The following is a 25,109-nucleotide window of genomic DNA, read 5'->3' on the forward strand; positions in this document are numbered from 1 at the left end:
CCTAGCTCAGTTTCTGAAGCTATTAATGTCAGGTACCTGGAAATTATCACCATATGTCTATAATCTTGCAAATACTGTGTTTTTTTAATTATTGACAAGTTATTTCTTTCCACCAGTAGTACCAATGAGCTATGAATGACATCCTAGGTATTAGTGTTAGAAAATAACTAATTTTCATTTGTTGTGTTTCCTACCTGAAGTCAGAACCTGCTCTTCTGCCATTGTCTGGAATTCCTGGATCTGGACACATGTCAGAGACCAGAGACACACCTCCTTGGGTCACTACAACAGAGAAAAATGTTGTCAGAAGATTGTGGAAGCCATCAAGGAAACACCCAGGAAATTTATGCAAGACACAATCAGCTTCTGTGATCATGACTCAAAGAGAATTCTCTTATACTGAGGACAGCTCAACTATATTAAAGTGAGTCTTTGCTCTTGAAAAATCAAAGATACCTTTAACTATAAAAGGAAGTTGACATTCTTTGGCTTAGTTCTTTCCTCTATTGAAGAGGTGAAAATTTGATTAGAACCTCTTTTGTTCTTTATGATTGCCCTTGAGTTAGGTCAGTTTATAGACAAAGGAAAAGGCCATTGCCTACGAAGAAGATAGCTTTGCCTACTCCCTATGGATCATGGTACAGGAGATAATCACTAAGATCTGAAAAATAGATAGCTTAATATGTTTAGTTCGATTTTAAATGCTGAATATGCTTTACATTGAACTGAAACAGAAACGGTCCCTTTGTATATGCATGCAGTTTCCCTTCTGAGTCTCTCAAGCCTCCTGTTGGGTTTCTAATACCACAGAGCAGTCTCTAAGGACCATGTGCATACTGGATAGAGTGGATGTCACTCTACCATCCATCCATCTTAACCTACAGACACAATCTAATCCCATTAAGGAAACTTCTTTTTTTTTCTTGCAAGAAATGTGTTCAACCGAGGGGCTTGTGATCCAGTTCAATGAAATGAAATGTTGGGGTATGTCCATGGGAATGCTTCTGAGAGATATTCCTGTGTGGTATTAGAGCCCGTTTGCTCTGTGCTCTGGGTATCACCATGTCTGGGCTTTGGAGTTACCAATCGCTGCAGTGCAGGGTAGAAGCAAAACCAGTACATGGACAAAGAGCGAGAGAACACAGCACAAAGGCAGGAGAAAACTGTGAGAAACAGCCACAGTGAAAACTGTGTGGGCTGCACATGTATCTCCCAAGAAAGAGACAACTTTTAAAGCACTAACTGAAAAAGCAAAGGCAAATGAGTAAACCCATTTAAATGAGTTAAGTGGAATTGACCCCAACATTTTTTCTGAGAGGAGCTGTTTAAGATGAAATGAAAGGGCCTCATATATAACTTCAAACCACAGAAAATGAGTTAGTCCCTAAGAGTAAATACACCTCACACATGCGAAAATTATATACATACATATGCATATTTGCATATACATGACAAATATCATTTTGATTTGCAACTTCAACAGTTTTCTGTACTACGTGAAATAAATACATAAAAACAATTATGAATTTATGTTGCTGGATATTAATGTTTAAAGATACAGTTTATCAAATGAATAATAAGGAGTTAGTCGGTTGAGCTATTAGGAACAAAATTCTTTTTATAAATAATACTAAATTGATATTGATTTCAGATGAATTTGGGGTGTTGTGTGCAATTCTTAAGTAACTACAAAGGAAATAGCTAGAATATCCATATACAGAGAAGTGGTTAAAATTTGTCAGCATAAAACAACAAAAACTAAACAGAAATAAAGTGAGAGACAGACAGACAGACAAACAAACAAGAAACGAGAAACCAGGTGGTGAAGCTGTCCTCTTTGCAGTGGGAAATTTAAGTGGATCACCTCACGCTCATGTAGAAGCTGAATGAAGCCCACCTAGACTAGGTACTGAAGCCACAATCCCTAGTTCTTCAAGGTGCAACTGTATTTGGAGATAATTAATTCGAAATACTATTTTAGTTAAATCCTAGTAGAACTGCTTGGTTTGGGAACAGTGTGCATGTGAGGCCATAATCACACAAGCAATCAATTGGGGGGACATTCAGGAAGCTAGTCATGCACAGCCAGGGAAGAGCAGCCTCATGGGAAAACAGATCTACTGACGACCACCTGGCCAAGTGCAGAAAACACAATTTCTCTGTTGCCTAAGCAAGAGCCCACAATGCTGTGCCAAATGGTCCTAAATGGTCAATGCCCTTTGTAACTATAGATGGGTGGGCAAAAGGAGTTAAACAATAAAGAAAAGGAAATGACAATAGCCACTGAATGCTGCTCACTAGAGGCTTACTCTGTGGGCAAGGGGAGTGCAGTGTTATCATATGTTAGGTGTCTAGAAGCTTATGTGGGTAAGAAAAAAAGATTTAAAATTGGATGATGATGATAGATTAATAGTGTGAATATGTTTAATGTCAGAGAACTATATATTTCAAGGACCTAAAACTAGTAAATTGGAGGCTATATATAGATATACATGTATGCATATATAGATACACACATATTCTCTCTTTATATATAGACAGTATATATAATTGTAGTTATAGTTGTATGTCTATAAAAACTCATATGTATGCATACATATATATGTAAAAATTTTACTATGGATGTAAATATGTAATTACCTATATACTGAAAGGTCTGTTTTCCTCCAGTCTGTGATTTTGATGAGTATTCTATGCATATTATAACCACAATCAATGGCCCACCAGTTACTCCAATAAAATAGTGATTTCAAATCTTGATGCTGCATGGAGGAAAAGATGCTTTACTGAACTTCTCTGAGGGTACAGGACGTAGACAAGGAAAATATGATTGCATATGGCAGACAGTAAAGCAGATAAGGTAAACTGTAGGCAACTGAAGCAGAGTCAGATGTTTGTCATAACAAGACAATAGTGTGCAGGGTACAATGGTCAAGCTAACAGTATATTCTATACCCCTCCCACCACATCACAAGTGAGCAGTGCCTCTCAAAACTGAAGAGAGTTATGAGAGTTATAAAGAAATGTGAGATGTGGAGATAATTGTACTTCAGGCAGGGTCCCCGGAGCCTCAGAAAAATGGTTTCAAAAGAGAAGACTTAACCACATAAGTACTATTTCACTCTAATTTTGGTAGACCATATGATTCTAAGCCACACAGAACACAAACCATAGATGTCAATACATATATTAAATTCTATTCAAAACACTTAAAACTCAAAACTGAAAATATGGAATAGAGGAATGAACTCATTATACACATTGACTTTATAAAAATGAAGTTAAATCGGGAAGAGAGTGATCAGTTAAAGATGAGAATATTTGTACATACTTTGACTAGATTTGGGATGTAAAATGTAAAGGTTGTGATAATATAGATAAATATCAATATTTGTAAGTCTGTGTTTGAGGAGGTATATATGTGTGTCCAGGTGTATGGGCATCTGTGTGTGCATTTATGTGGACATTGGAGGAAAACCTCTGGGATATCCATGAATCTCACAACTCTAGTTTCTGCCTGCCTTATTTTTCCCCTCTGATGGAATGAATGTCCCTCACTAGCACAGAATTTGCCAAGTAGCCTCTCTAAATGGCCAGTGAGCTTCAGGAATCTGTCTTTATTTCCAGCGAGATTACAAACAAACACTACCATATTTATTTTTTAATGTAGCTTCTGGGGGCTTCAAATGTTAAAGAATTCAGGTACTCCTACTTGTAAGGCAAGTATTCCATTGCTGAGCCATGTCCCCAGCCTGCTGCATATATTTCAAATGACTTTTTCATAGTTTGTTGATGCACAATATGCCATTTCCTGGATAGAGAGAACCATGAGGTATATAGTGGGGCTAAATATATTTTGACATTAAGTGTCCTGCCCTTGTGAATGGCAGTTAAAGTCAACATTGAACTTATCTGGAACAAGCCACAACATGAGAGTGGGACCCAGGGAAAAAGCCACTGAGGATGTCACCGTTTAGCTACCTCGTTCAATGACAAGGGAGGTTATAGAAAAACAAATAGAAATGAAGCTTATGCTAGCAAAATAATAAATAATTAAAAATAATAATTATGACAGTAGTGATACAAAAGTTAACAGGCAATATTGTGAAAATCTCCAAGTGTCATTTGCATATGGCTTGGCCTCTACTCCATAGGATTTGTGATGTTTTGTACATGCTTGGCCCAGGGAGTCACACTATTTGTAGGTGTGACCTTGTTGTAATAGATGTGGTCTTGTTGGAGTAGGTGTGTCACTGTAGGTGTGGGCTTTCAGACCCTACTCCTGGCTGTTTGGAAATGAGTATTCTGCTAGCAGCTTCAGATGAAGATGCAGAACTCTCAGCTAGTCCTGTACCATATCTGTCTGGATGCTGCCATGTTCCTGCCTTGATGATACTGGACTGAAACTCTGAACCTATAAGGCAGCCCCAATTAAATGTCTTATGCAAATCATAATCCACACTTCAAATGAGATACAAGAAGAATGGAGGAGTGGCCCCTAGTTCTGGAAAGACTCAGTGTAGCAGTATAAGACAAAACCAGAACAGGGAAGTGGGAAGGGATGGGTGGGAGAACAGAGGGAGGGAAGGGGGCTTATGTGACTTTCGGGGAGTGGGGAACCAGAAAAGAGGAAATCATTTGAAATGTAAATAAAAAATATATCGAATAAAATAAAAAAAAAAGAAATAAAAAAAAAGACTTCCCTTGGTTATGGTGTCTGTTCACAGTAGTAAAACCCCAACTAAGAACTAAGAGAGGATTGCTTCACAAGATTTTCATATAAAAAGCCACTTGACAGATGCAAACTAACTGAATTTTGATGCCTTTGACTGCCCATTCTAGTTGCTTTACAGTTGCTATGATACAGCACTGACCAAAAACAACATAGCAAGGAAAATTCATCTAGCTTAAGCTTCCAAGTAGCAGTCCATCACTGAGGGACATCAATGCAGAAATCTGAATGCAAGACTCCTTGCTATACCATGCAATGTTAGTTACCATAATCAGCAAGTTCACTTAGCCTAGGAGCACAAGAGAGACCATCTTGGATTCTACTTGCTGGCTTATTCACTCAATTATGCTCTGCTTGTTTTTTGTTTGCTTGTTTTGTTTTGTGTTGCTTTGCTTTGTGTGTCTATGTTTGTTGTTGTTTTTATACAACCCAGGGAATCAGTGCCTAACACAGTGGGCTTGGCCCTTCTTTGACAATTATCAATCCCAGCCTCTCACACTCACCCATAGGCCAGTATGATCTAAGTAACCTCACAATTGAATAATGACTCTAGGTTGTGTAGTACTTACAGTCAAAGATAATTAGGTCAACTCTGAACCTAGCCTCTAGACTGAGTACACTGGTTGAATATAGGGGGCATTAAAATGGTAACATGTCTTGCAAACTAAAATGGAACTATTCATGAAATGAATGCCTGTTTTCAATAATTACATTTCTTTTATACAATTATAACAAGGATAAAATGGCAGTGAGGGTTAAAAAAAAAGAGAGTAGCATTATGTGGTCATCTCATTTTCAACAAAAGATGCTCCTGGGTTGCCTTCCGGGTTTGTGAATACTATTTCCCTTCATTTAAAACCACAAATAACAAAGGAGATGTGCACAAGGCATAATCATCTTCCACATGACCAGTACTTGGTGGAAACCAAGGGCTAAGTCTCCCTGTAGGGCATCCTTCAAGTTAAATTTTCATTTATCATTGGAATAAATGATCCAGAACAGAAGACATTTTCATAAGTTCACAGTGTTTGATCATGGTGAACTTTGTGGCTTTATATTACTTCTTGCTTTTACCATCAACCCTCTTTTTTTAAGGGGCCTTTAGATATATTTCTGCTGTATCAACTTGGGGCTAAACTAGTCATTTAACACCTCAAGGGGGTGACACAATCAAGAATGTCATACAATACAGACTATGGTTCAGATTTCTTAGCAATTATGTCCCCACTTCATCCCAGCTTTTATGATGAGTGAAAGCCTGTTCCCAGAAGTGTGTCAGGGGCCACCATAGACCGCAGACTTCTCAGCTTGAAATAAGTAAACATGCTTTTTTTTTTCCTTTAGGTATTCGTGAACCTTGGTTCCTTAGTCATATATGAACCTCACCAAAAGGGAAGACACTAATGAATGCCCTCTTCTTCCTTAGGATATTACGAAATTTCATCTCAAGAAAGGGATCTTTAGACAGTCTTCACTTGAATCAATAATGTGATTAGCTTGATGATAGTACAACTGGAGTACAATGGTGTTCATTAGAGCATCATATTGGGATAAGGCCACAGCACCACAGAAAGCACTGAGTTCTCCTTTGTATCTGCAGAATATCTATAATTGATTGCAAGCCTTGGTTCTTATTTACAAGATTCAACAAGTACTTGCTACCTCCATATAAGTGAAGAAAGTAGGATCTGTTAGAATTTGATAAGAATATTTATTAGTACTGGTCAGGTCAAAGGGGTAGTTTATACTGAAACAAATAGTTATAAACACACTACTTTTCTGGAATTATTAAAGATTTGTTATTAACAGATCTCCAATCAGACCTATAGAACTTGATGTATTGTGAGAGCCAAGGGCCTTGTTTTCCAAACACCTACATTATAAAAATATGCTCTTTCTAACAGTGTAAGTTAATGCAATGATCATTTTACTGATAAATGTCTTCATGTTAATTTTATATCTAGAAACTTCTCATGTTCTCTTGCATCAAATCCTGCTCACATGTGCTTCAACTACCCTGTTAGCTTATAGTGGCTTATGAATTTAAAACGTAATTTAAATTTTCATATGATTCTGTAACTATATTATTGAGAAGCATGAAGGAAAATGACTGAGAGCTGATGACATAACAGAAAGGGACTGCCTGGCCACACTGGGAACCCTGGCTTGTGCTTACATGATTGCCTCCTGGTTCTGCCTAGCTGTCAGTGAGAGAGGCAAGCAGGGTATTTGATAAATGCCATTCTAGTAATAGTTACCCTTCCTGCTGACAAATCACTCTGACAAGAAATTCCCAAAGAGGCATATTTTCCTTATGTATCTTCAAATTAAACAACAGTGTTTCTTTACTGTTCAAGGGAAATGAGAAAATAACTGACCTCAAATATAAAATCCCTGTATGGTTATGCTTAACAGAATTAACATCAAGGTACATTGCACAAGAGCCTTGAGAGTGACCTGTCAACAGCCACTTCAGGCCATTGCCACATTCTGAAGTTTGTACTTCAGGACCTGGAGATGGCTTGTGCCCTGCACTGACCTGTGGGAGCATGTAAAACCCACAAGGAGAGTGCAAGGGAATAACACAGCCAAGGGCCATGGCCTCTGATAGTCATGAATTCATGGATTCATGGATACGTTGCAGAACTAGTGGAAAAAGTCCCTATAGGATGCTCCCTATAGTCTGCTCATAGAGATGAGATCACACGGAAAACATCTGAATTTATTTGTATGGAAATGATTATTGGAGGAAGACACCATGGAAGAAATAGGAGAAAAAGGCTTGAACTCAATGTGATGGATTTGGGATGTGTGTGTTTGTGTGCACGTGTGTATGTACATGTATCTGTGCACATGTGCGTGCACATTTGCATGCATACATGTTTCATTGTATACATGTTATCTATAGATAAATATTTAACTTTATAATAGATACCACAGAACTCATATGAATATTGGCATATTCTTGAAGCACATATGTAAATATACAAACATTAAATCTATATATTTACCTACATATAAATCTATTTTAACAATTATAAGCTATATGTGCATCAAAATGCTTATAAATGTTGTATGCTCCATCTTGGCTCCTGTGGCCGGGCAGCCAGCTCAGCCAGGTGTGCAGGGAACAACAGAGTGAACGATCACTCAGGACACAGTCCACCTGGGTTCCTTCTGCACATGGGAGCTGGGCAGCTCTACAGCTGTCTGGGCACTATCTTGCAAGGGAGCATCTGACCTGCAGGGAGTCCCAAGGTTAGAGGGAACCCTGCAATCTGAGGTCACCACCATCTTGGCTCCTGTGACCAAGCAGCCAGCTCAGCCAGGTACACAGGGAACAAGAGTGAGTGATCACTTGGGACATAGTCCACCTGGGTTCCTTCTGCACATAGGAGCTGGGCAGCTCTACAACTGTCTGGGCACATATCCTGCATGGGAGCATTTGACTTGCAGGGAGTCCTGTGCTTAGAGGGAGTCCCGTTCTCAGAGACCTGTGCCACATCTGACACTGGGAAGATCCTACTTCCTGATACTCTCTAGAGAACCGGCAGGAGCAGGTTAATTGCCATTGCCCCATCCATCGGATATGGTAGACCTGTGCTACATCTGACACAGGGAAGATCCTGATTCCTGATGCTCTCTGGAGAACTAGCAAGAGCAGATTACTTGACCTGTGCCTCTTCTGACACAGGGAAGAGCTTACTTCCTGATACTCTTTAGAGAACATGCAGGAGCACAGCATTCAAGAACTGGCTGGAACGGGTCATTCAAGAACTGGCAACAGTTGGTGCATTGGAACTGGTAGAAGCAGGGCATTCGAGAACCAGCATCAGCAGAGTATTTGAAGTCTGGCAGCAGCAGAACATTTGAGAAATAGCACCCTGCAGGGCATTCGACCCTTACCAAGTCTTCCACAGGAAAGACACCATCACTTGATACTTCCTGGAGAACCAGCTGTTTGACGGGCATTGTTGAGAAAAGGAATCCCAGGAGTACAGAAACACAGGTCAGCAGGACAGAGAAGATAGAGACAGCAAAACCAGCTAACAGCAGAGATAATGAGATGGCACCATCAGAACCCAGTTCTCCCACAACAGCAAATCCTGAATACTCCATCACATCAGAAAAGCAAGCGCTAGATTTAAAATCATATCTCATATTGTTGATGGAGGACTTCAAGAAGGACATAAATAATTCCCTTAAAGAAAGAACATGTGTCAACAGTAGAAACACAAAAATTACTTAAAGAAAGAGAATATGGATCAAAAGGTAGAAGCCCTTAAAGAGGAAAGACAAAAATCTCTTAAAGAAATACAGGAGAACATGGGTCAACAGGTAGAAGCCCTTAAAGAGGCAATACAAAAATACCATAGGGAATTGTGGGAAAACATGGGTCAACATGCAGAAGCCTTTAAAGAGGAATCACAAAAATTCCTGAAAGAAACACAGGAGAACATGGATGAACAGGTAAAAGCCCTTAAAGAGGAATCACAAAAAATTCCTTAAAGAATTTCAGGAAAAAACAAACAAACAAGTGAAGGAACTAAACAAAACTATCCAGGATCTGAAACTAGAAATATAATAAACAAAGAAATATCAAAGTGAGACATCTCTGGAGATATAAAACCTTGGAAAGAATTCAGGAGTCATAGATGCATAGATGCAACAACAAAATACAAGAGATAGAAGAAAGAATATCAGATGCTGAAGATTCCATAGAAAACATTGACTCAACAGTCAAAGAAAATGCAAAATGCAAAAAGCTTGTAAGCTAAAACATCCAGGAAATCCAGGACACAATGAGAAGACCAAACCTAAGGATTATAGGTATAGAAGAAAGCAAGAATTTACATCTTAAAGGCCCAGTAAATATCTTCAACAAAATTATAGATGAAAACTTTCCTAATCTAAAGAAAGAGATGCCCATGAACATACAAGATACCTTCAGAACTCCAAACAGATTGGACCAGAGCAGAAATAAGGCCCATCACACAATGATCAAAACACCGAATACAGTAAACGAAGAAAGAATATTAAAAACAGTGAGAGAAAAAGGTCAAATAACATATAAAGGCAGACCTATCAGAATTACACCAGACTTCTCACCAGAGACTATGAAAGCCAGAAGAGCCTGGGCCGATGTCATACAGAACCTAAGAGAACATAAATGTTAGCTCAGACTATAATACCCAGGAAAACTTTCAATTACCATACGACATTCCATGACAAAAGCAAATTTACACAATATATTTCCACAAATCCAGCTCTGCAAAGGATAATGGGTGGAAAATGCCAGCACAAGGCAGAAAACCACACCATAGAAAAATCAGAATCTTTCAACAAACCCAATAGAAGATATATACACAACCAGAGTTTCCCCTTTAACTAAGCAGATAACAGTAAGCAACAATCACTTTTCCTTAATATCTCTTAATATCAATGGCCTCAATTCCCCTATAAAAAGACATAGACTAACAGACTGGATACATAAACAGTTTTGCTGCATACAAGAAACCCACCTTAGTGACAAAGACAGGCACTATTTAAGAGTCAAAAGATGGAAAACAATTTTCCAAGCAAATGGTCCCAAGAAACAAACTGGAGTGGCCATTCTCATATCGGATAAAATTGACTTTCAACCAAAAGTTGTCAAAAAAGATAAGGAGCAACACTTCATACTGGTCAAAGGAAAAGTCTACCAAGATGAGCTCTCAATTCTGAACATCTATGCTCCAAACACAAGGGCACCCACATTCATAAAAGAAATTTTACTAAAGCTCAAAGCACACATTGCACCCCACACAATAATAGTGGGAGACTTCAACACCCCACTCTCAAAGATGGGCAAATCATGGAATCAGAAGCTAAACAGAGATACAGTGAAACTAACTGAAGTTATGGAGCAAATGGATCTAACAGATATTTATAGAACATCCCACCCTAAAGCAAAGGAATATACCTTCTTCTCAGCACCTCATGGTACCTTCTCAAAAATTGACCATATAATTGGTCACAAAACGGGCCTCAACATATACAGAAATATTGAAATTATTCTATGTATTTTATCAGATCACCACAGCTTAAGACTGGTCTTAAGCTCAAACAAAAGCAATGGAAAACACACATATACATGGACCTTGAACAATGTTCTCCTCAACAATAGCTTGGTCAAGGAAGAAATAAGGAGAAATTAAAGGCTTTTTAGATTTTAATGAAAATGAAGACACATCATACCAGAATTTATGGGACACAATGAAAGCAGTGCTAAGAGGAAAACTCATAGCTCTGCGTGCCTCCAAAAAGAGAATGGAGAGTGTTTACACTAACAGCTTGACAGTGCACTTTGAAAGCTCTAGAACAAAAGGAAGCAAATACCCCCAAGAGGAGTAGACGGCAGGAAATAATCAAACTTAGGGCTGAAATCAAGCAAACAGAAACAAATAGAACTATACAAAGAATCAACAAAACAAGGAGCTGGTTCTTTGAAAACATAAACAAGGTAGATAAACCCTTAGCCAGACTAACCAGAGGGCACAGAGACAGTATCCAGATTAATAAAATCAGAAAGGAAAAGTAAGACATAATAACAGAAACTGTGGAAATTCAAAAAATCATCAGATCCTACTACAAGGGCTTATACTCAACAAGGTTTGAAAACCTGGATGAAATGGACAACTTTCTAGATACATAACAGGTGCCAACATTAAAAAAGGATCAGATAAATCATCTAAATAGTCCCATAAGTCCCGAGGAAATAGAAGCAGTCATTAATAGTGTCCCATCCAAAAAAAAAAAAAAAAAAGACGGGTTTAGCGGGGAATGCTATCAGATTTTCAAAGAAGAGTTAATACTGATAATCTTCAAACTTTTCCACAAAATAGAAGCTCAAGGAACACTACCCAACTCATTCTATGAAGCCACAATCGCGCTTATCCTAAACCAAACAAAGACCAAACAAGGAAGGAGAACTTCAGACCAATCTCCCTCATGAACATTGATACAAAAATATTGAACAAAATCTTGGCCAACCAAATCCAAGAATGAATCAAAACTATAATGCACCACGATCGCGTAGGCTTCATCCCAGGGATCCAGGGATGGTTCAATATATGGAAATCTGTCAATGTAATCCACAATATACACAAACTAAAGGAAAAAAATACACATGGTCAGTCATGTCATTAGATGCTGAAAAGGCTTTTGACAAAATCCAGCATCCCTTCATGATAAAAGTTTTGGAGAGATTGGGAATCCACGGCCCATACCTAAACATAGTGAAAGCAATATACTGCAAACTGGTAGCCAACATCAAGTTAAATGGAGTGAAACTTGAAGCAATCCCACTAAAATCGGGGACCAGACAAGGCTGCCTACTCTCTCCCTATCTATTCAATATAGTACTTGAAGTCCTAGTCAGAGCAATCAGGCAGCAAAAGGAGGTCAAAGGTATACAAATTGGAAAGGAAGAAGTCAAAATATCACTGTTTGCAGATGATATGATAGTATACTTAAGTGACCCCAAGACTTCCACCAGAGAACTCCTAAAGCTGATAAACAACTTTAGCAAAGTGGCTGGATATAAAATTAACTCAAGCAAATCAGTAGCCTTCCTCTACTCAAAGGATAAACAAGAGGAGAAAGAAATTAGGGAAATGACACCCTTCATAATAGTCCCAAATAATATGTCATTCCTAGGTGTGACCCTAAGGAAGCAAGTGAAAGATCTATATGACAAGAACTGTAAGTCTCTAAAGAAAGAAATCGAAGAAAGTCTCAGAAGGTGGAAAGATCTCTCATGTTCATGGATTGGTAGAATCAATATAGTAAAAATGGCCATCTTGCTGAAAGCAGTCTACAGATTCAATGCAATCCCCATCAAAATCCCAAATCAATTCTTCATAGATATAGAAAGAGCAATTCTCAAATTCATCTGGAATAACAAAAAACTCAGGATACCAAAAACTATTCACTACAACAAAAGATCTTCTTGGGGATTCACCATCTCTGACCTCAAGCCCTACTACAGAGTGATAGTGATAAAAACTGTTTGGTATTGGTATGCAGACAGGCAGGAAGATCAGTGGAATAGAATTGAAGACCCAGAAAGGAACCCACACATGTACGGTCACTTGATATTTGACAAAGGAGCTAAAAACATCCAGTGGAAAAAAGATAGCATTTTTAACAAATGGTGCTAGATCAACTGGAGATCTGCATGCAGAAAAATGCAAATTGACCCATTCTTATCTTCTTGTACAAAGCTCAAGTCCAAGTGGATCAAGGATCTATACATAAAACCAGATACACTGAAGCTCATAGAGGAGAAAGTGAGGACAGGGGAAAAATTCTTGAACACGTGGGCACAGGGGAAAAGTTCCTGAACAGAACACCAATGGTTTATGCTCTAAAAACAAGAATCAACAAATGGGACCTCATAAAACTGCAAAGCTTCTGTAAAGCAAAGGACACAGTCACTAGGACAAAATAGCAACCAATAAATTGGGAAAAGATCTTTACCAACCCTCCATCCGATAGAGGGCTAATATCCAATGTATACAAAGAACTCCAGAAGTTAGTCTCCAGAGAGTCAAATAACACTATTAAAAATGGGGGATAGAACTAAACAGGGAATTCTCAACTGAGGAAACTCAAATGGCTCTAAAGCACCTAAAGAAATGTTCAGCATCCTTAGTTATCAGGGAAATGCAAATCAAAACAACACTGTGATTCCACCTTACACCAGTCAGAATAGCTAAGATGAAAAACTCAGGGGATAGCAATTGCTGGAGAGGATGTGGGGGAAATGGAACTTCTCTGTTGTCGGTGGGATTGCAAGCTGGTAAAACTACTCTGGAAATCAGTTTGGCAATTCCTCAGAAAATTAGACATAGTACTACCAGCGGACCAAGCTATTCCACTCCTGGGCATATACCCAGAAGATGCTCCTACATGTAATAAGGACACATACTTCTCTATGTTCATAGCTGCCTTATTTATAATAGTCAGAAGATGGAAAGAACCCAGATGTCCCTCAACAGAGGAATGGATACAGAAACTATGGTATATATACACAATGGAGTACTATTCAGCTATTAAAAACAATGAATTCATGAAAATCTTAGGCAAATGGGTGGAACTAGAAAGTGTCATCCTGAGCGAGGCAACCCAATCACAAAAGAATACACATGGTATACACTCACTAATCAGCGGATGTTAGCCCAAAAGCTCAAAATAAGCAAGTTACAATTCACCAAGCTTAAGAAGAAGGAGGACTTAAGTGAGGGTGCTTTGGATCCTCTAAGAAAGGGAACAAAATAGCCAGCCACAGGAGCAATGAGGGAGACAATGTATGGATCAGGGACTGAAGTAAAGGCCACCCAGAGACTGCCCTACCTGAGGATTCATCCTATAAACAGTCAACAAACCCCGACACTACTATGGACGACTAGAAGTGTATTCCAAAGGACCATGCCATGGTTGTCTCTGGAGGGGCCCTGCCAGAGCCTTACAAATACAGAGGCAGATGCTAACAACCAACTATTGAACTGGGCATGGAGTCCCCATTGGAGGAGCTGGAGGATAGTCCAGAGGAGCTGAAGGGGTTTACAGCCCCAAGGGAAGAACAATGATTTCAGCCACCCAGACACCCCAAGATTTCCAGGGACTGAACCATCAACCAAGGGACACACATGGTTTCATCCAAAAAATGTGGCAGAGGAAGGCCTCGTTGGGCATCAGTGGGATGAATGGTCCTTGGTCAGGTAAAGGCTCAACAGAGGCCTGAACACAGGGAAACAGAGGCCTGAACACAGGGAAACAGAGGGAGGGGGAGGAGGGAGTGTGTTGGGTGAAGAGACATATAAGTGGAGGCAGGGGGAAGGAGGAAGGGGAGGGCTTTGGGGGCTTTGGGGAGGGGGATATCAGAAAAGGTTTTACTATTGGCAATGTAAATGAAGATAATATTCAATAAAAAATAATTAATTAAAAAACAAAAAACAAAAAAAGATGGATATAGTGCTCCAGGAGACTGGGGTATCTTGTAGGTGCTGGAAGCTGACCTGGGAGCCTCTGCAAGAGCACCTAGTGCTCTTACTCACTGAGCCTTCTCCCCAGACTCCTACTATTGTATGTATTTTATGTGTGTGTAGGTGTATGTGGTAATAAGGAGGTGTAGGATCTCCTGGCTCTAGAATTTATGAGTAATTGTGAGCCACCCCCCAAAGGGTGCTTGGAATCCAAAACCAAACAAACAAAAAATATCAGGTGCTTTGAAAAGCAGAAAACACTCTTAACTGCTGAACCATCTCTCTGGTCCTAGTTCATTAACTTTTAAAAATAGAACATACTATTTTATGTTTCAGAACTATTCTTAGTCATTTTATTTTACAGTGATTTTAAAATATTTTATTTTAAGAGCATTGCCATGAATACACTAAAGGTTCATATATATTCTGCCATATATATAACTAAGGGGATATCACATTATTAAAACCTTTCTTAAGACATAACAAAATGCTCCACTTACCTGTACAAACATTTAAATATGTTGACATCAATATTAATAGAAGTTGTGGATATAGATTCTTGTTATGTGTTTTTATTTCAAAATTTGTAATGGCTTAAATATAGCACAAAATATAAATATAACCTTTCCATTCATTTTAAGCAGGTTAAATGTTCTAAGAATTATTCTAAGACCTCAATATTTCTTTGTATTTTTATATTCATTTTCTTTTTCTGCATTGCTCAGGTTCTTTGCACATGTGAAGCCCAAAAGAACAGAGACTAAGAATCAAATCAGTGAAAGTACTTCCTGTGGACACTGTCAATCACCTTGGAAAGACAGCATAGTGTGACACTTGGGAGATTATAACAAATGAAATATAAGATATACACACTGCCAAGGTCACAAACATTAATTGCTGTTTCCTTACAGAAGGTAAGGCATATTCCTTCTAGTTCTGAGATCATGGAGATTCAAATTCAGTCAAAACAAATGTAAAAAATTGTAGGCCATTAAAGATCACCTAAGGTTACTGAAGGTCACATAGGGTTCTGCTATTGCATTTAATCACTTAGCCCTAAATGAATATATTAGATTGTCTTTGTTGTGTTCCTAATCAGCAAGTCCTATACTGGTAAATGTAGGAAAGGAAATTAATACTCTGTCTCAAAAACTGTCAATTTTTTTTTTGTCTTTTTTTTTATTTGATATAATTTATTTACATTTCAAATGATTTCCCCTTTTCTAGCCCCCCCCCACTCCCCGAAAGTCCCGTAAGCCCCCTTCTCTTCCCCTGTCCTCCCTCCCACCCCTTCCCAGTTCCCCGTTCTGGTTTTGCCAAATACTGTTTCACTGAGTCTTTCCAGAACCAGGGACCACTCCTGCTTTCTTCTTGTATCTCATTTGATGTGTGGATTATGTTTTGGGTATTCCAGTTTTCTAGGTTAATAACCACTTATTAGTGAGTGCATACCATGATTCACCTTTTGAGTCTGGGTTACCTCACTTAGTATGATGTTCTCTAGCTCCATCCATTTGCCTAAGAATTTCATGAATTCATTGTTTCTAATGGCTGAATAGTACTCCATTGTGTAGATATACCACATTTTTTGCATCCACTCTTCTAGTTGAGGGATACCTGGGTTCTTTCCAGCTTCTGGCAATTATAAATAGGGCTGCTATGAACATAGTAGAGCATGTATCCTTATTACATGGTGGGGAATCCTCTGGGTATATGCCCAGGAGTGGTATAGCAGGATCTTCTGGAAGTGAGGTGCCCAGTTTTCGGAGGAACCGCCAGACTGCTTTCCAGAGTGGTTGTACCAATTTGCAACCCCACCAGCAGTGGAGGAGTGTTCCTCTTTCTCCGCATCCTCTCCAACACCTGCTGTCTCCTGAATTTTTAATCTTAGCCATTCTGACTGGTGTAAGATGAAATCTTAGGGTTGTTTTGATTTGCATTTCCCTAATGACTAATGAAGTGGAGCATTTTTTAAGATGCTTCTCCGCCATCCGAAGTTCTTCAGGTGAGAATTCTTTGTTTAACTCTGTACCCCATTTTTTAATAGGGTTGTTCGGTTTTCTGGAGTCTAACTTCTTGAGTTCTTTATATATATTGGATATTAGCCCTCTATCTGATGTAGGATTGGTGAAGATCTTTTCCCAATTTGTTGGTTGCCGATCTGTCCTCTTGATGGTGTCCTTTGCCTTACAGAAACTCTGTAACCTTATGAGGTCCCATTTGTCAATTCTTGCTCTTAGAGCATACGCTATTGGTGTTCTCTTCAGAAACTTTCTCCCTGTACCGATGTCCTCAAGGGTCTTCCCCAGTTTCTTTTCTATTAGCTTCAGAGTGTCTGGCTTTATGTGGAGGTCCTTGATCCATTTGGATTTGAGCTTAGTACAAGGAGACAAGGATGGATCAATTCGCATTCTTCTGCATGCTGACCTCCAGTTGAACCAGCACCATTTGTTGAAAAGGCTATCTTTTTTCCATTGGATGTTTTCAGCCTCTTTGTCGAGGATCAAGTGGCCATAGGTGTGTGGGTTCATTTCTGGATCTTCAATCCTGTTCCATTGATCCTCCTGCCTGTCACTGTACCAATACCATGCAGTTTTTAACACTATTGCTCTGTAGTATTGCTTGAGGTCAGGGATACTGATTCCCCCAGATTTTCTTTTGTTGCTGAGAATAGTTTTAGCTATCCTGGGTTTTTTGTTGTTCCAGATGAATTTGATAATTGCTCTTTCTAACTCTGTGAAGAATTGAGTTGGGATTTTGATGGGTATTGCATTGAATCTGTATAGTGCTTTAGGCAAAATGGCCATTTTAACTATATTGATTCTACCGATCCATGAGCATGGGAGGTTTTCCCATTTTTTGAGGTCTTCTTCCATTTCCTTCTTCAGAGTCTTGAAGTTCTTGCCATACAGATCTTTCGCATGTTTGGTAAGAGTCACCCCAAGATACTTTATACTGTTTGTGGCTATTGTGAAGGGGGTCATTTCCCTAATTTCTTTCTCAGCCTGCTTATCCTTTGAGTATAGGAAGGCCACTGATTTGCTTGAGTTGATTTTGTAACCTGCCACTTTGCTGAAGTTGTTTATCAGCTGTAGGAGCTCTCTAGTGGAGTTCTTTGGGTCACTTAGGTAGACGATCATGTCGTCTGCAAATAATGATAGAAAAACTGTCAATTTTTGTGAAACCATGGGGTATTAATGCTAAATGCAGGGGGAGAACTTTGTGTGTGGCCCACGGATGACGAGCACATTCACGTGCACCCAATCCCCACAAGCTCTGGGGTCTGAGTCGTTTCTCCTGCTTAATAAATGAGGAGAGAGGGATGACTCAACACATTCTGCTCATTTAATTAAGGGCATGAGGGTTTGAATTTCCAAACCGTGTTTGTTTCTACATTAACCTAGTTTTCCCTCTGAAGAGATCTGCCAAGGAAAAGTACCTGCTTAGCTGTGACACCAAATGGAATGAGCAGCCCCTCCCACCCTTCACCCCACACTGGATAGGATGCTCATTAGACAGAATCCCCAGGCTCAAAGGTTCTAATTGCCAGCATCATAAAAATTTATCATAAAGTAAGACTACCATACTGTGCACTTTTTGATAAAAGAGGGGTAGATGAAGCCTGGAAGTATGTGAGGTTGTTCTCTGGGTGTAATACGAGGCATATTTGGGGTTCACCGCTAATCTGCCTTTAGTTAAGGACTCTGGAGTCAGGCAAAGGAACCTGCACACCTTCTTTCCACTTGCAGTATCTGTAGGCAATATGGCTGTAGAGATTGTAAGATCTCCCCTTAATGCTTCATCTACTGCTGTTCAACACAAACTGTCACTGTAGGTACGTACCCTTCTCCCTGCTCTCCTGGGGACTTTGGGGACTTCACATAACCTCATGCTTACATCTGTAATACTTGACTCCATGAGCATTTCACCAAGGGATGTTAGCGTGCTGTGCTTACTTTCCAAAAGATTAGGGGATAGAAAAAATACACCACCAAGCCAACAACAACAACAAAAAAGGACTTGCAGGAAATATTTCTCTAAAAGCAATGTTCACTTTTCTTTAAAAATGAAGAAATGACTTGCATAGCATAAGCACAGGCTGCTGAGAGGAGAATGCTTGGGATTTTCATTCCAGAGAAGCATAGAGTTTAGTGTCTCACCACTCAAACCCAGGCATCTACACAGGCAAGCATGCTTTTCCATCTCTGAGTAAAGAGGTATGAAATTTCATTTTACAGTGTTTGTGTCTATTCCTGTAGTCATTATAATTAAACGCAAACAACAACAGCAACAACAAAACCCACTTTGGGCAGATAATAGCACTTTTGGCAGACCGTGCATTTATATTGGTAGGAAACTAAGACATTAGACTAACCAAAATAAATATGGAATTAACGTTTGTGAACAGAAATAGAAAGCTAATTGTGGCCCCTCCTTATCAGTTCAACATCCATGCAGCTAGCAATGAACTAGAAGCCCACGCAGACTGTGGTGTAGTATCTGGCTCCAGCTTATAGACAGTTGACACAGACCTGATGGACAAAATTAGAAAGTACTCCAGGAGACAGATGTTGCTACATATCAAGCAGAATGGGCTTGAGGTTAAGGCGGGGCAGTATAGCAAGAGTTTGGTGTCAGTGAGGTTTGAAAGGACTGTGGGCACTGCAGCTGAACATGGGAAGCTATGGTGAAGTCTTCACTGAATTAACAGCGTTATTGGGGGCTCGGCAGAAATGTGGCTTTTAACATAGAAAATGTTCGGTTATTTGTTTAGTTCCACTGAACCATGAGCCAAGGGGTGACATGTCTTCTCTATCTCATTCCCTTTTCTACCCCCAGAAGCTGTGCCATGACTAACACACTGGGGCTACCACATGTCTGAGCTGACCATGAATTCAACCGACCTCAGGCCGAGTCAAAGCAGGACGAACAAGCGAGGATGGGACCACACTGGTAAAGCATCTGGGAAGGAAGAGGTAGCTAGGAGGTGTGCATTGCAGGGAGGCCCAAAGAAGACGACTTTTCATGATAAAGGAGAGTTGCAAAGTGCTTGAGAGAATAAACGAGCAAAGGGGGTAACATTTGAAATGCAAATAAAGAAAATATCTAATAAAAAATGTAAGTTAGACATAAGAGTAAGAATCATTCATTGATTAGCCACATGAGGGACCTGGAGTGACTTAAAAGGTCCACTTTTGGTGAAAATACAAAAGCCCAGAGACCAGAGGTTCGAAGAGACTTAACTCTTCATGGGAAGTATAGTGTGCTGTAATTAATTAAACAACTTGCCCTTGTGATTTGTCTTGAGACAGATTAAAATTCTGATCAAGTCTAATTAAAGATAATTAGTGACCTGAAATATCAATTTGCTTTCAAAACTTGAATTCTGAAAAAATAAATAAACCCTCTGGTATGAAGATAAGGTATTTTTATGTGGTAGACTGTATTATTAGCTGCTTGCTTTATTGTTGTGGCCAAATATCTGACACACATAAGTTAAGGAAGAAAGTGCTTATTTCAGCTGATATATCCAGGGGATACTGGCTCTCCTGGCAGGGAGGGTGCTGATATATCCAGGGGATACCTGCTCTCCTGGTAGGGAGGGTGCTGATATATCCAGGGGATACTGGCTCTCCTGGTAGGGAGGGTGCTGATATATCCAGGGGATACCTGCTGTCCTGGCAGGGAGGGTGTGGTGGAAGAAGGCAGGTCACATGGCATCCATCTATAACAGGGAGAACGCTGTGCTCAGCTCACTTTCCCTGCCGTATTCAGTCAGGGTCACAGTCCACAGACTTATGCTACCCATATTTATGGTGGGTCTTCCCTCCTCAATGAACCTACTCTACACAATCTATCCTATACCTGACGGTGTGTTTTCAGGCTGATTTTAAGTCCGTCAAGCTAACAGTCAAGGTTAACCCTCACATAGACCAAAATAAAAAACCCACCCATCCTGCCTTTCCTTGAAGTACCAACTGGCAGTTTGGAAGCTCCAAGTTAGACACACTGATTCTGTAACTGTGAGTGAATTCATTCTTCAGTGCCCATCATTCATAAAACAAATACTTATTTTTCTATTCCAGCTTTGTTATTGTTGATGCTGTTACACACAGAGAACTGACCATAAATTTTCTTTTATGCTCTTGATAAAGAAAAATATCAATCTAACTTTTAAAATTCAAAGTTATGAATGCAAAATGATGTAGGCAATGTTAGATAAAGCCATGATATCTGATCCTGTTTCTTTCCTGAAGGCTGCTATGACTTTTATTGCTGGAAGGGAATATCTTAGGTCAACAGTGCTAGGTCACTCCAGAACTTTCCTTGATGCTGAAGCTTTCCTGAGAGAAACATCCAAAGCTCCCAAGATATCTCACTAAAGATGAGAAAAAAAATCAGAGATTTTAGGACGTGTGGTAGGTTTGTGTGCTAGTTAGGCCAATGGTATTCCTGGCTTTTATTTAATTCATGGGAAGACAATTCTGAGTTTAGCACTTAATGGTTACACAAATTATTCTCAAATAATTCTTCTAATTATAAAAACTAATGTAGTTGTCTGAAAACCCTGACAAGTTGTTATTTTCATCAATGATATTTATTCATGGGGGTGATTTTGGAAAGAAGATGGCGGCACAGACACCATTACCTGGCCTTATTCCACTTCCTCTACTTCTGCTCCCGTCTGTCTCCCTCTGTCTCCCTTTACTCCCTGTGTCCTGGTGACAAGGCTTAGTACAGTAACAGGAGAGGAGACTGTGAGCTGGTGTTTACAGTAAAATCACTTCCCATCCTGAACTCATCACCAGCAAATTACTTCCTAGTGGGCGACACCTTCTTTTTAATTTTTTAAACTTATTTTCTTCCAGGGAAGAAGTGTAGGACACCCTCATTAACACAATACATAGTGAACACGTTTTCTAACACAGCAACAAAACACAACCTAGACTACTTCCAGGCAGAGAAATGCAATCCAAGTTAGAATCAAATTGGAAGGACACCTGTACCTATGAGTTCAGGGAGGAGCCTACAGGCTGCTTCTGGATGCTCGGAAGGACTTGGAGGGTAAGGATTCTGTGGGGTGTTATGCTTTGCTTCAGACTGACAGGTTACTAACCGAGTAGAGATGACACGAAGTGTATGCCTCTTTCTCTAGCATGATGCAAATGAAATCTGACATAGGTAAATCATAAGTACATTTACCCTTTCAGAAGTCAGGGAGGATAGCTGAGAGCTGTCTCACAGCCAATGATTATTTCAGCAGAGAGATGATTCAAAATTTAAATTCCCTATTTAGTCACTTAGATGTGTAGCCAATCTCATTCCAAAAAGGTGAGCTGATTTGTCTTAATTTTAAAATAAATGTTAATGGCATATACTTCTGAAATATAAGATGTGAAAATATTGTAAACATATCTCAAACTATCCAATTATCCTTAAATTAAATATACAAATGTCACACAACATCAACTCTCCCCCCAGTCACCCTGTGCACTGTCTTGTTATCAGATTCTATTTCTGAAGTTTCCATTCCAGGCCTAAGTGTGTAAGGAGCTATGCATTTTTAAATGCCGTGCTGTGAAAATTGCAGCAACAGAGGGAAAAGTAACTTGGGTGAATTTATTCCTGATTGTTTAAAGTGTCAGAACTTCTCATTCCATTTCTGGATGATTCAGTAGGGATTGTGAAGGTGGACATGATCATTCCAGTGAAAGCAGCTGTCTTTACCATCACACAGCCTCTGCTGACAGCTTGGTAGACACAATTGGGCTGTACCTTCCCTGTACACTGAATGTGTGGTTTGGGGTATTACTTTAGAAGAAACCAAGTCTTGGAAATGTCTCACCCAAGGAATTTCTTTGCTGGAAAAATAGTTGATAAATCTCACTACATGTTTAACTGTCTAATCTAGCCTAATTGTGCTTATTGTTTAATTGAGCTTAATTTACAAATAATGAAACAGAGTGTTAGCAACAACATGAAGTACAGAAAACAACACAAAATTACCAGAAGTCTGGCTCCCTGCTTTCCATAGACCAGCTAGGGATATCTTGCATAACCTGATTAAATCTTAATAATTACTTACTTTGAATCTTAATCTTTGATTTGAAAATAGTTCCAAACATACAGTAAATATACATGAATATACCTTTACATATGAAAATATACATATATAGAGACACATATATAGCAATGACCAAAGGAAAATATAGATAGATATAGCCTAAGGTACTAAGCAACTATCAATGTTTGTTTTTTCCAATGTTTATTTAGATATCTTGATCTTTTTAATATTTCAGGTATTGAGCATATCTTCAGAACAATGGACATAAACAAAAATGTTATCATATCATTTCTTTTCCAGTTTAAATATCTTCAGTATCTTCAAATAACATTTATAAACTTGTTTATTATTTATTGAGGGAAAGAATGACTTTAATGGACTCATCATTCAATAGCTAGTACCTTTCAATGTCTGTGATACAGGAGGTTCTTGATAAATATTCACTATAGGAATAATGAATGAAGATGTAAATGCACAGATTCCCTGGTAGGACCAACAATGGCCAGCTTGTTAAACAATTCAGATCTTTGCTGGTAAAAACTTGTCTTGTTGTACCTATTGCTCTAGGAAGATTGAATAGCAGCTGGAGGCTGCTGTGGCTATGTCCATACCACCAACTTTAGCCAAGTGCAAAGACAGAGTAGACCCACTAGGATGATGAGGTAGTTCTAGAATCGCCTCCTTCAAACCAACAGTGTATGAGATGACAGTCTACAGTCTGTTTAAAGCAATGTCAAACTCAACGATGTTCAAACCATCCTCATGAAACTCTCCTCAATATTTTCCCAAAATAACAACCCCTGAAAAATACCACTGACCAGCTTTTCTGACCCTTCTCTTCCTTCTTGTGTTCTAGGCAGTTTCCAGTTTTTTATACTTAATTAATGTAGCATTGTGTGGATTATATTACAAAAATATTGGTTACAGCTGATTTGATGATCAACTTGATTGGATTATGTAATGCCTAGGACATTAGTGAGGTATACCTGAGAGACGATCATCTGGTCTCAGAAGACCTGTCCTGTATGTCTGTGGCACCATCCTAAGCGCTAGAGTCCTGGACTGAATGAAAACGAAGAAGGAGAAAGGCAGATGAGCACTATCACTTCCTTTCCCTGTCTCTTGATCCTCCATGGTGTGATTAGACAGCTTCTAGCTCCATCAAGGGTTGGCCAGTGCCTGTCATCTCAGCCTCAATGGACCCTACTCTCTAAGCCCTGTATTCAGTAGGGATTTTCTTCCATTATTTTGTTTATTGTCAAATATCTAGTCACAGCAACAGAAAAAACAATTGCAATCCCAAAATACACTCCATTTACTGGACAATAACGGAAAGCAGGTATCTTGTACAAACCATCTTGGACTCATTGTTTTTCCATATGCATGTGTAGTGTGCACTTGCAGGAATTAATAAATCACAGGGAAGAAGAAAAAAGGAAAGGCCATTGGCTAGATGATATATCTTGAGAGTACTGCTACCTTCACAGAGAGCTGGGGCCTTGTGCACCCCATCTTCTGCAAAATTAGAAGTCCCCTGGATGGCAGCCACAGCATTTGCTTGGAATGAGGATGGGTGCCCCTGACAATCACTTTGTGACAGCGATGGCACTCCTGAAGTATGTTCATCACCTTGAAGAAGGGCTCCACATATCTGTGAGGAAGACTGTGGGTAAATGGAGTAGAATGTGGCTGTGGACATCTATCTATGATGATGTTTTTGAAAACCCTGCTACAAAACTGGCACTTAATGGTAGTCCCTGTATACCAGGTCTGTCTTTGGATATATCAGACCAAGATGACAAAACCATATGTTAAATTTTCTAAAACTTTTGCCTATTTAGGATCCCTTGTTTTGTTTTTCTGTAATGTTGGTGCCTAGGTTTCTGTCTGTACAAGGTTCTAAAACCCTTTGCCTTATTTTGGATTCCCGTTTTGTTTTCCCATATCCTCAGCACCAGGGTTTCAGTCTGTTCACTTCCCTCTGTAAATAGCAGCTTCAGACATGATCACTAATGAGATCTCTAAGAAGCCCAAGGGGATCTGGCCATCATTGTAACTGGATCTCCATCCCCGGCTGTCTGTGAAGGTAGCTGCTAATACAACCCACATCACTGAGCCAATGGCCATTCCTTTCAGCTTCTTTTCCTGTAACTTGTTAATATCCACCAGACCCAGCTTGTGCACACAGCATATGCATATAAGGAAACATCAAATCCCCACAAGGTACCAGTTACAGTAGCAACTATTTAGAGTGGGAATGAGACTCAGCAGTGAAATTCTGCTT

At 39.4% G+C, this 25,109-nt stretch overlaps 1 protein-coding gene across 1 annotated transcript in view; it reads right to left on the bottom strand.

Moving 5' to 3' along the window:
• Csmd1 (CUB and Sushi multiple domains 1) overlaps positions 1-25,109 on the bottom strand; it is a 1,354,421-nt gene that overhangs the window by 497,709 nt on the left and 831,603 nt on the right. Inside the window, exon 8 of the mRNA XM_052162855.1 lies at positions 195-282. Within this exon, the coding sequence (XP_052018815.1) occupies positions 195-282 (88 nt within the window). The remainder of the gene's footprint in view (positions 1-194; positions 283-25,109) is intronic.

Source organism: Apodemus sylvaticus, chromosome 18 (genome assembly GCF_947179515.1).
Source record: "Apodemus sylvaticus chromosome 18, mApoSyl1.1, whole genome shotgun sequence".
NCBI classification, from domain to species: domain Eukaryota; kingdom Metazoa; phylum Chordata; class Mammalia; order Rodentia; family Muridae; genus Apodemus; species Apodemus sylvaticus.